The 12,473-nt window shown below is 49.8% G+C and overlaps 1 protein-coding gene across 1 annotated transcript; it reads right to left on the bottom strand.

Moving 5' to 3' along the window:
- Positions 1–1,280: 1,280 nt before the first annotated feature.
- DUSP1 (dual specificity phosphatase 1) lies at positions 1,281–4,391 on the bottom strand. The gene is made up of 4 exons (XM_010373323.2): positions 3,725–4,391; positions 3,296–3,441; positions 2,752–2,971; positions 1,281–2,321 (listed from the first exon to the last, which is right to left on the bottom strand). Exons 1-4 carry the CDS (start codon positions 4,089–4,091, stop codon positions 1,951–1,953), a joined length of 1,104 nt encoding a protein of 367 aa, XP_010371625.1. The 5' UTR covers positions 4,092–4,391; the 3' UTR covers positions 1,281–1,950.
- Between the last annotated feature and the right edge of the window lie 8,082 nt (positions 4,392–12,473).

A 12,473-nucleotide genomic window follows, 5' to 3' on the forward strand; every position in this document is an offset into this window, starting at 1 on the left:
GCACTTTGTCCAGAAACAGAGTGGGGTGGGGCACTAAGGGGCCAGTAATCCAAGAACTTCACAGTTTCTTAACGCAACATTGTAGACTGGATTACAGGTTGTTAGCAATTACATCTTTTCTGTTTTTTGCCTGCTTGGCAAAGGAGTACAAATTCAGAATATTATCCTAGATCAAGTTAGGTTTAATTGCTTATCTTCAATAAAATTATGAAATCAGGTGACCTGAAGGAGACAACTAGCAAAAATGCCATGTCTATATGCAGAAACACCAGCGTGAATGTCCTCCGCAATGTTAGCAATGGTCAGGTTGGGGACAGGCTGTTGCAGGTGATGTATTTGCATGGGTATTTGCTTATAGTGCTTGAATTTTTTTTTTTTTTTTTTTTTTTTTTTTTTTTTTTTTTTTTTTTTTGCCATTCAATGTATTATTTTCACAATAACAAAAGCCTTTTCAAAAGCAAAAAGATAGGTCAGGAGTTCAAGACCAGCCTGATCAACATGGTGAAACCCCGTCTCTAAAAATACAAAAATTAGCCGGGCATGGTGATGTGCACCTGTAATCCCAGCTACTTAGGAAGCTGAGGCTGGAGAATGGCTTGAACCTGGGAGGCGGAGGTTGCAATGAGCCGAGCTCACGCCATTGCACTCCAGCCTGGGCAACAGAGTGAGACTCCGTCTAAAAAAAAAAAAAAAGCAAAAAGAGTGCCATGAGATGGGCAAATGAAAGTCCAGAACAGATGTAGATTCCAATTCCTGTTTCTGCCACTTAGCCATGCTGGGTCTCAGCATCTCATCTGCAAGAGGCCTTGCTGAGTTTATCTGGGGGCAGGTAGCACACACTGCCTTATATCATGTGTTTGGAAAAACTTTTGTCTCTTCATAACTCCAGCACAGCTCAGAGATGGTCAGGCGACTTTTTATATTAACCTGAGGAGGGTATTAAATGAAAAAGGCAATCCAGGCAAGTGGCAATTTCCTCCTAGCTTTAGCTCTGGGGACACCTTAGCATCCTGGGTGACATGGTAGGTTACAGAGCTGCTAAAATGGGCATGGGTAGACACACTGATCCAATACTAAGAGTTCAGTTGTAGCGTCTGGTGTTTCATGATACTCACTTGTCTTCCTCCCTTGCAACCCAGCCATTTCACAGGACCAATGGACCACCACAGGGCATGGGATCAGATCTCAACACATTCTGCAGGCCCTTGTTGAAATTCTTCCCTAGTTCACTAGTGGGAGAGGGACTGGGTGTGGTTGCCAAAGAAATAAAAGCATTGAAATTTCAATAGAAATGCCATAATTTATTCCATTGTATAAAAAAGTTATCCTTATGTAACAAAATGTCTTCTTAGAAGAAGAAATATATTATTTCAGGTCATAAATAATCAGCAAACATACAACTGTTGGCAACTAAAAAAAAAACCCAACACTGGTATTTTCCATCAGTGCTGAAAACAAACCTGCTTACGATATATTTACAGGATAGTACAGTACTCAAAAACAAAAATTGAGGTATTTGGTTCTTCTAGGAGTAGACAATGACATTTGTGGAGGCACACACCTCCACAAAAATAAATAACATATATTCTCATATGTATATGTGTCGTCGGGAATGATAATACTGGTAGGTATGTCAAGCATGAAGAGATTCTACAAAAAACAGGGGCGAGCAAAAAGAAACCGGCTCACACACAGAGTCCTTTCTCTTCTGCCCCATTCTGTCAGAGGGACTTGATGTACCCACTACATATTGGTCCCGAATGTGCTGAGTTCAGCAGATGTCTTGACGCTAAGTCATCACAACGACTGCTTAGGAACCCAGTGGAACTCAGGTGAAATTAAATAAATAAGGACCAGCCCTCTCGAGCCCCTCCCAGAGTTACTGCATTTCTCCTCTCAAGGAGCCTGGAGTCCCAGTGGGATGTGAAGAGCCTCACCTCCCACAGCCTTTCAGCAGCTGGGAGAGGTCGTGATGGGACTCTGAAGGTAGCTCAGCGCACTGTTCGTGGAGTGGACAGGGATGGAGACGGGGAAATTGAACACGGTGGTGGTGGAGGTGCCTCGGTCCAGCACAGCCATGGCGGGGCTCCCAGCTTCTGCCGAGCAGTGTGGGGCCAGCACCTGGGACTCAAACTGCAGCAGCTGGCCCATGAAGCTGAAGTTGGGGGAGATGATGCTTCGCCTCTGCTTCACAAACTCAAAGGCCTCGTCTAGCTTGACTCGGTTAGTCCTCATGAGGTAAGCAAGGCAGATAGTAGCTGACCGGGAAATGCCTGCCTGGCAGTGAACAAACACCCTTCCTCCAGCATTCTTGATGGAGTCTGGAAAACAAAAGGAGCGGCTGGTTACTCGAGAGCTCAGGAGAACCACCCCAAGCCCAGGTACAGTATATCTGAGAAAGGTCATGTGTGTCTTGTCTAGAAATGGTCATCACCACATGCCATCACTTGGCTACTGTTCATGGAGGCAACGTGGGCACTGTGCAAAGGATGGCACAGGATTTAAACTCAGACTGGGGATTTCCACTCAGCAGATAGACCAGTCAATTCAACTTTGTGAGCCCCAGTTTGCAAATCTGTAAAGTGGGACATCGAATCAAATTCACATTTTGCAGGAATGTTGCCCACACCAGACTGATACTGAATGTCTGGAAGAAGGCTCAGAAGACTTCAAGCTCTTGCCACAAAGGTTGGGCTTAGGGGCTAAAATGAGGAGAGAGACAGAAAAGCCCCAGGCATCCATTCCATTTACCTATGAAGTCAATGGCCTCGTTGAACCAGGAGCTGATGTCTGCTTTGTGGTTGTCCTCCACAGGGATGCTCTTGTACTGGTAGTGACCCTCAAAATGGTTGGGACAATTGGCTGAGACGTTGATCAAGGCAGTGATGCCCAAGGCATCCAGCATGTCCTTGCGGGAAGCGTGATAGGCACTGCCCAGGTACAGAAAGGGCAGGATTTCCACCGGGCCACCCTGAAATCCAGAAATATCCAACATTCATCAAGCTCGCTCAAAGCCAAGGCCAGTGCCCACACGCACAAAAACTTTCTGCTGGAAAAGTCAATTTCAGATACCGAGTGAACTCAGTTCTGTTGCTGGAGGATAAATAAATAGGGGACTAAGCCCATTTGCCTGGGCAGGACCAGCAAATTCATTTCTGTAGAGCCTACAATCATATCCCTGTGTCCCCTCCGTTATAAATAACGCTGCAGGTCACTTTCCATATTCTCCCTGGCATTACTCCTCCATGCCTTTGCCAGTTCTTACTTCTCCCCTGTGGCAGGGACACCTACTAACCTGATCATAGAGTGGGGTACTGCAGGAACTGCACCCAGATTCCGCGCTGTCAGGGACGCTAGTACTCAGGGGAAGGCTGAGCCCCATGGGGGTCGACTGTTTGCTGCACAGCTCCGGGCAGGAAGCCGAAAACGCTTCGTATCCTCCTGGAAATACAAAGACATTTTTTTTCCTCATTAGTGACGCCGGGACAGGGCACCTTCATACGACTCCCCCACCCACCAAGGGCTGGAAGTTTATTTACAGCGGAAAGGCCCAGGCAAGTCTTTGTTCCCAAAGCCAAACAAAGCCAATGACAAGTTCCAGAGATAAATGTACTCCAGCGCCCACGCGCTGCAGGTGGGGCGACCCCCCGGGAGCCAAGAGCCGGGGGTACCGGGCAAAATCTCAGGGGTGTGCGGCCCGCCCCGAGCTTCCCCGAGGGCGTACCTTTGAGGAAGAAGACTTGCGCGGCGCGCGCCTCGCGGCAGAGCGCGCCGGCCGCCAGAGTCAGGGTGCCGTCGCGCTTGGCGCCGTCCAGGGCGGCGCTGCGCTCGTCCAGCAACACCACGGCGTGGTAGGCGCCAGCCAGCAGGCGGCCGCGCAGCTCAGCGTTGGGCACGATGTGCTCCAGGCCCATGGCGCCCTTGGCCCGGCGCCGCACGATGGTGCTGAAGCGCACGTTGACAGAGCCGGCGATGTGGCCGGCGTTGAAGGCGAAGAAGGAGCGGCAGTCCAGCAGCAAGCATTGCGCCGCGCGCTCCCTCAGCAGCGCCCGCAGGCCTCCAGCGTCCAGGGTGCCCACTTCCATGACCATGGCCGGCCTCAGCGCCCCCAGCGTGATCGGCCCTGCGGTACTCTTTGTCTATCCTCGGGGCCAAGGGCAGGGCGGCGCCTTTCGAGGAAAAGCTAGACCCCGGGTCTCTCTGCGCCGAACCAAAAGCTGCTTTTGGACTGAGAGAGGAGCGTCACGCGGGCCTCTGGGCTCCTCGGCTTCTTCGCGGTTGCTCCGACTGCCCCTTCGAACCACGTCGCACACACAGCCCGAATGTCCTTCGCAGCGAGCCCGGTCCGCGGAGCTCGTTTATATGCGGCCTCTGGGGGACGGGGCGGGCCAGACCCGCGCGCAGGGGGAGGAGGGTGTTTGTTTGAATGGTGATCACGTGACGGGGTGGTGACGTCACCCGCCCGGCTCGGCCCGGCGCCGCCGAGCTAGAGGAGAAGACGTCATCAGCCTTGGAGCTGGGTCCGCTCGCTGCGCGCTGGCTCGCGGCCCGGCCCCCGCCCTGTCGTCCGGCCTGCTTTTGGCGAGTCCCCAGAGACTGGGCCCGCGCCGCGCTCCGGGCCCAGCGGGGAGGCGGAGGGCTCGCTGCCAGCTGAGGCTGACCTCTGGGATGCGAGCGGCCGGGAGAATGGGCGACGTGCCACCTGCCTTGGCCTCGCCGCTCCTCCGTCTCTCCCTCTCCGAGACCCCTTCCCCGTGCCCCTCGGCCTTCGACCTGAGCCGAAAGGGGCTTCCTGCGCTTTTGCTTACTCTTGTGCCCCTTTCTCTCATTTCCTCATCACTAACAGGCGGGGAAACTGAGGTTCCCCAAGCGAAGCTACTGACTTGCCCAGAACCACACTACTGGGGTGTGGGGTGGGGCGGCGCGGGGATCAGCACAGAGGCGCCTAAGATGAAGTTTAGAGAAAAATGAACAACTCTGCCGATAGAAAAGTCGTTCCTACCAAGAACGACTCGAGCGAGTTGGGGTGGAGAGGTTCAGAGCAATGCTTTCGTGTTTCCCAGACTTTCTTTAAGGTGACTTTAAAATATCTACATTTGCCATGAAAGTGTAAGCGAGCAAACCCCCACCGGGAATAATGCTATTCCTAGTCTGTGGCCCCCGGAAGACTTGGAGCCAAGGAGGGCAGGTCAAGGGGCTGAAATCCCGGTGGGGGGTCGCAAGGCCCCGCGGTGGATTCCCGGGTTTGGCGTTTGGAGGGGTGAGGGGCGACCCGCACGCGACTCGACGGCGCCCCCCAGGGGCCGCCCGACACTTTTCTGTCACCTTGGCTCCAGACCGAGCTTCTCCATCCCTTTATTACACAAATAGGCAGTATATTGAATGAGCGCCCACTAAGCGCTGGGCTGGGGGGCTCCAACCCGGAACAGAAGCCGGCCCCAACCCTCGCTCCCTGTCGTCGCTTCCGTTATAGGCTGAAGGCAAAATCTAATCCCGGGCCGTTCTGGGCGGATTGCCAAGACATGGATCGCAACGCTTGGGAAGACCCCCACCCGCCCCCAACGCCCAGCGATATCCGTGCCCTGAGTCCCAGTGACGGCCCCCTGGACAGCACAGCCTGCTGCAGCGACGCGACGCGCTAGGTACACAAACATAAACATTGCGCCACCCGCCCGGGTGCCGAGTCAGGAACATTCTGCGGTTTCCTCCCCTCCTGGGGGAGGGGATTTCGCTGGCCCCCCTCTGTCGTCGCTGTGCAAGCTGTATCACCAGAGGCAACTTCTGCATTTGCCTCGCTTAGCTTGTGTGTTTTCGCCTGCTCAAACGTTCTGCCTGGATTCTTCTAGAAGAGTTCAGGGAATGGAGTGCTTTTTTTAAAAAGGGCGTTTCCACCTTCATTTGAACATTGGTCGAGGACAGCAAAGAGGTCCTCAGATAAGAGCAACACCCTCCCTGTATGGAGAGATAGAAGAAAAAGAAATTATTTGTTTATACTACTTATTCAGCTGAGGAACTCAACATACTTTTTGCGTTGAATCATAGAATGTTACAGCTGCTGACTTTTCACTGCATACCGACTTGATTTGTCCCATTTTTTTTTCTCTCACCAAGAGCATTCATTATACCTTCCCCTACTGAAATTTTTCAACAAGAAAACTCTTTTAAGGGCTGGGTGCTGTGGCTCACACCTGTAATCCCAGCACTTTGGGAGGCCGAGGCAGGCAGATCATGAGGTCAGGAGATCGAGACCATCCTGGCTAACACGGTGAAAGCCCGTCTCTGCTAAAAATACAAAAATTATCTGGGCGTAGTGGTGGACGCCTGTAATCCCAGTTACTCGGGAGGCTGAGGCAGGAGAATCGCTTGAACCCCGGGAGGCGGAGGTTGCCGTGAGCCAAGATCATGCCACGGCACTCTAGCTTGGTGACAGAGCAAGACTCTCTTTAATGCCATTATCACAGTAGTAGTGGCACAGTCTGGCCCTAGAGCCAGGTGTCTTCTGGCCTCTCCTCCCTTGCTGGAAAGAGTATAAGAGTAGACTTGAACCCTGTCATTTTGCTGCTGGATGGTCAGAGGTGAGTCTCGACCCCTGCTGAGCCTCCAAACCCTCATCTGTACCGTGGGTCTACACTGGCCCACTTTGTAGATGGTTTGAGGCCCAAGTGAGAGATGGGGGGGTTAGGAAACCCAGGCCCTACCCCACCCCTGCTCTTTATGATTCACCGTATCTCTAGGGTTTCCCCTTCCCAGCAGAATGGTTCTGTCCCTGTGCCTTTCAGAGACTTGCCTCAGAACCAGGGAGAAGGTCACTGCAAGCCATCTGCTTATGAGAGACATCAGTGGACAGGGGCCCAACTCAGGGAGAGCTCCTCTTTAGGACCCACTACCACACAGTGCTCAGGTCGGTGGGTCACCTGCCTGGAGGCAAGTGGTAAACGTGTAGCCACCTAGGCCCCCAATCCAGGCAGTGGAGATGCTGCTTCTGACTGAGGATGGAGCCAAAGAGAGCTCTGCATAATCTGGTCTCTGTAACCACAGGAGTGAGGGACTGGCCTTGTGGGCCTGGCTGCCAGAGGGAATAAAGCAGATAAATCAGTGGATGTTGACTCAGGGGAGAGAATTGGGCCTTTCTGACCTGGGCTGTTCCCAGTTCTACCTAGCCCTGCTTAGGAATAAACCTGGAGGCAGTGTGGAGTAGCGGGAAGAAGGGTTCAGAGTTCCATACTCCTCCAAAAGCTGGCCGGGATTCCCTACCTTTAATGTGTGGCCTTGAGTAAGTCCTCTCATGGTGCTGAGCTCCACCCCCTCCTTCCCATGATGGAGAGAATAATAATAACATACACCTCCAGGGACTTTGGGGAGACTGGGTGTAGCCAGGGTTGGCCCTAGCTCATAGTCCCTGTCCTAATCCTCCTCTCAAAGGCGACTTTGGATCTCTCTTGGGATCACAGTTTGAAAAGAGCGGAGCTCCCCCTGATGACAGTCAGAAAGAGGCCCCCGATCACTGTCTGCTCGGTGACCTTGGGCAAGCAGCTTACCATTTCTGAGCGTCTGTTTCCCCATTTGTAAACTGGGAGTAACATCCATTTAGGACCAAGTAAAATACTGTGTAAGAACCTGATATGGATGACACCCAAAGGGGGTGCTCTCAAGAGAGGGAGCAGGGTCCCACATTCATATTCCCTCTTTCAAAACCCATGGCCTTTTTCCTGTCTCCCCTGTGCTGTATGGGGATTCCTCCCCTCAATATCCTTCTACAACTCCCCGTTTCTTAGCAAATCCAAAACTCACTGCTACTGAGCCTCGCCATCTATATGGCTCAGCTTCCCACTCTCTTTGCTTTCTCTCTTGTGCTCCAGGAAAATTCTGTGGGCCTGTGTTCCTAGAATGTTCTTGTCCTCTCCCACATCTTTGCTCACATTCCTCCGCCACCCCCTTGCCAGACAGGGGCCCCTCTGGGCTTTCCAAGTGAAGACTCCTCTGGTTTCTCCAACTGCTCCCTCTTCTTGGCCTGGAGGACATTGTCCATGTATTCTCATTGTGTACAAGTCACCTAGATCTTTGTTGTACTCCCCCCAGGGTGTAAGCTTGTCAGCTTGAAGACAAGGGGTGTGTTTTTCTCATTGCACTCCCCAGCCTACAACCTTTGATGTGGTGCCTGGCACATAGTAGGTTCACAATTTGGGAAACAGTAGAATTGTTTCAAAGGGTACTGTTGAAAAGTGTCAGAAGGATGGGGGGTGGTCATTGACACTTATTAGGCCTCACCTCTGGGCCAGGTGCATTACAGGTATCTTTCCATGAATCTGTCAGTGATGTGAGGTGCTTGTTGTCCCCATTTTATAGGCAAGAAAAGAGGCTCAGAGAGGAGACATGCCAAAGGTCACATGTCTAAGGTCATAAAGCTGATAATCATCAGACATAGATCCAAACCCAGCACCTGTCTGACTTGAGAGAGGGAGCTGGGCCTGGGTCTGTTGAGGCCTCCGCGTCTGCCAGTCTGCCAGCCCCACGTCCGGCAGCACTGCCTGAAGCCTCTGCCTCCCAGCTTCCTGGAGCTCTTCTCACTGGACAGAGTGGTCCCTGGTGTCAGCCCGGCAGGGAGCCTGGAGCCTCCTAAGACTCCCAACTCAGGCCCTCGTGCCTCTGCTTCAAGAGACTCTGTAGCCACGCGGACCTACCTTGAGGGACTGGCAAAGGGCTGACATCACCCTCTACACCCAGGCAGTTGGGACAGAGCTAGCTGTCATTGCACAATCCTTACAAACAGATCTCCATGCTCAGACCTGGCAGGGCCCACAGAACTGTGTCATCCTGTTTAACCTCATCATTTGAGAGACAAGGGCCCAGAGAGGTTAGGCAATCTGTCCAAAGTCACACAGTGTTCAGAACATTCTAACCAGTCAGCATTGTGTGAGCTGTGTGTCCAAACCCTTAACAGTGTTTATCTTTGGAGGGTGGAGTTCCTCTCTTTTTCTTCCTTATGACTCTGAACGATTTGAACTTTTTAAACTTATATGTGTCACTTTTGTAACAAAGAATAAAAGATAAGATTAGAAGGCAACCATATGAAGGTAACAGCATTGTCCTTAAAACCAAGTTACAGAGTTAGACCTCCTGGATTGGAATCCCAGCTTGCTTACTCACCAGCTGTGTGTATTTGGGCACGTTACTGTACCTCTGTGAGACTCAGCTTTCTCATCTTTAAAGAGGGAATAATAATCGTATCGATCTTGTAGGGTTGATAGGAAGGTTAATATAAGACAGTGATTGGCAAACTATAGCCTGTAAGCCAAACCTAGCTCGCTACCTCTTTTTGTACAAACCACAAACTAAGACTGGTTTTTATATTTTAAATGGTTGGGGGAAAAAATCAAAAGAAGAATCGTATTTTATGACATGTGAATGTCATATAAAATTCAAACTTCAGTGTCCATAAATGATGTTTTATTGGAACACAGCCACACCCATTCCTTTACGTGGGGTCTGTGGCTGCTTTCACACTACAATGGGAGGTGTATATTGTGACAGGGACAGTATGGCTCACAAAGCCTCAAATATTTACCCTTATCCCTTTACAGGAAAAGTTTGCCAACCCTGATAGGAGCTCATGGATGAAAAGTACTTTAGAACAATGCCTGGCACAGAGTAAGTGTTTAGAAAACTTTGTTATTATTATTATATAGATATTTATAAAATCTTCTTCCCCTCGGATGTTTTTAAAAGCAGTAATTGCTTTCATCATATAATTCATTGTGTTGAAGGCACAGTTTTCATATTTTAGCATTTCTCAGGGCGTAACAATTGGAAGCATGTCATCGTTAATTGACAGCATTTTCCTTTCTTAATGGTGCATAAATTAATGAAAGGGCCTCAGAACTGATGACATCTTAGGACCAGTAGATGCAGTAAAGTGTAAAAGGTTGAAGATGGAAAAGAGTTGAGTGCTACAGTCATTCAGTCAACAGCCGTTCCAGTGGTGGGACAGACTTGTTAAGTGCCAGGATAGAAACTGGGTACCCAGGAAAGATGCCCAGAGGAGGGGACGTCTACTTGGAGATGTAAAGGCTGATGTAGGATAGAAATACCTGGAGGAAATGCCTTTGAGAGGTGGGCCTCAGTTACCTACCACTTTCTCCTGGAAGCCTCACCTCCCCATAAAATAAGAATAGTAGTAACCCCTAAAGACCACTTTGTCATTTCATTTTCTTTTTTCTTTCTTTCTTTTTTTTTTTGAAATGGAGTCTTGCTCTGTCGCCCAGGCTGGAGTACAGTGGCGCGATCTCAGCTCACTGCAACCTCCACCTCCAGGGTTCAAGCGATTCTGCTACCTTAGCCTCCTGAGTAGCTGGGACTACAGGCGCCTGCCACCACGCCCACCTAATTTTTGTATCCTTAGTAAAGACAGGGTTTCACCATATTGGCCAGGCTGGTCTCAAACTCCTGACCTCATGATCTACCTGCCTTGGCTCCCAGCGTGCTGGGGTTACAGGCGTGAGCCACTGCAACCGGCCTGTCAGTGATCATTTCTATCTCTCCCACTAGCTTGGAAGCAAGAGCATAGTTTCTTGTCTCTCTTGGTCCCCAGTACAAATCTCAAAGCAAGGCTTGTTGAACAAATAAATGAAGACGAGCCCAGGAGCCCAGGAAAGGGACCAGGAACAGCAGGGCCTCCATGACTCACACAAGCCTCATCCCTGAAGCAAGGATGCAGCTGCCAACAATGGCCCCAAGCCACACCCGCCACTGGGGGAACTGATGCTGCGGTGAGAAGTGACAGCTTTCTGTTGATTCTTTTTTTTCTTTTTTTAAAACAGAATATGAATTGAGACATAATTTCATTTTCATAATGAGAAAACACTTAGTAACTAATGTTGTTGGAAGCAAATATGAACACAGTTTGTCCGTTCCAAACTCATCTCTGGGAAAAGGAGGAGGAAAAGTTATTGGCACTATGTTCAGAATCATAGCTGAAGATGCAGAAATTGTTCATCCCAATTTTGCCTTTGTAAGTAACGTGGGGGCAGTTCTTATTAATAATTGCCAATCTCTACTAAGACACAGTACTTTGCTAGGTGCTTTATATTCATTTCCTGGTGTGATCATGACATTAACCCTGTGAAATGGGTACCCTTACTATCTCCATGTGAAGAAATGGGGAAACTGAGGACCAGAGAGGTGAACTAACTTGTCCAAAGACACACAGCATGGGCTCTGACTCTTCGCTTTCTAAGTTTTTTGTTCTTATCTCTTCACAGCACATAGCAGGCATGGTATGAGGGTGGTGTGCTGCACAATTTCACTGTTTGTTTCTTGGAATAATAATTTATAGGGGGCTGCTTCTAGATTCCAAAGGAAAGAGAAAAAGAAATATGCCCCAAACTCAGGCTTTCTGCCTGGCCCTGCCTGACTGTCTGAGCTGCATTGGACAAATGATTTATTCACTGGCCTTGACCTCAGTGGGTTTGGCCACCCATTGAGAGTGAAGTCACACCTCCAGCACTGCGATGCATTCATTGATCCACTCACCTAGCTTCATGGCAGGCAAGAAACAGGCCTATGTGAGCCTGCCCAGGATCAGGGACAGGAAAGCACACAAGTGTTTCTGGATATCCTCAAACTGTTGCGGGGCTGCTCAGTTCTTCCCTAGGAGATCCTCCGGGGGTCCTGAATTAGTTTGCTAGGGCTTCCGCAACAAAATGCCACAGACTGAGCAGCTTAAATAAAAATGTATCATCTCGTGGTTCTGGAGCCTGAAAGTCTGAGATCAAGGTGCTGGGCATTAGGACTTGAACATATATTTTTGGGGGGCACACTTCAACCCATCGGAGGGCCTGTGCCCCAAAGAGAGCCTCCTTCTGTGTGCAATGAAGGTGTGAGTTATAAACATGAGACGAAAACACCCCTTGTTCTTGGATAGGATGACTCAATACCACAAACAGTCCAATTGGCTCAGGTAAATATATCCATTTAACATGATCGTCACAAAAATATTGAGGGTAGGTGTTTTTTTCTGGAGTTAAACAAGTTGATTCTGGAGTTGATATGAAATAATAAACAAGCAAAAATAGCCAGAATTGTTTTTTTTTTTTTAAAAAGGACAGTGGGGTGGAGGTAAGCCCTACCAGACATTAAAACATAGCATAAAGCTTCTGTAATTGGCAGGGCACAGTGGCTCATGCCTGTAACCCCAGCACTTTGAGAGGCTGTGATGGGAGGATTGCTTGAGCCCAGGATTTTCAGACCAACCTGAGAAACATAGCGAGACTCCATCTCTACAAAAATAAAAAGTTAAAAGTTAGCCAAGTGTGCTGGTGTGCGCTGGTAATCTCAGCTATTCAGAAGCTGAGGTGGAAGGCTTGCTTAAACCAAGGAATCTGAGGCTGCAGTGAGCTAAGATCACACCACTGCACTCAGCTTGGGGGATGGAGTGAGACTGTGTCTCTAATTTTATTTATTTATTTATTTATTTG

Source organism: Rhinopithecus roxellana, chromosome 3 (assembly GCF_007565055.1).
Source record: "Rhinopithecus roxellana isolate Shanxi Qingling chromosome 3, ASM756505v1, whole genome shotgun sequence".
NCBI classification, from domain to species: domain Eukaryota; kingdom Metazoa; phylum Chordata; class Mammalia; order Primates; family Cercopithecidae; genus Rhinopithecus; species Rhinopithecus roxellana.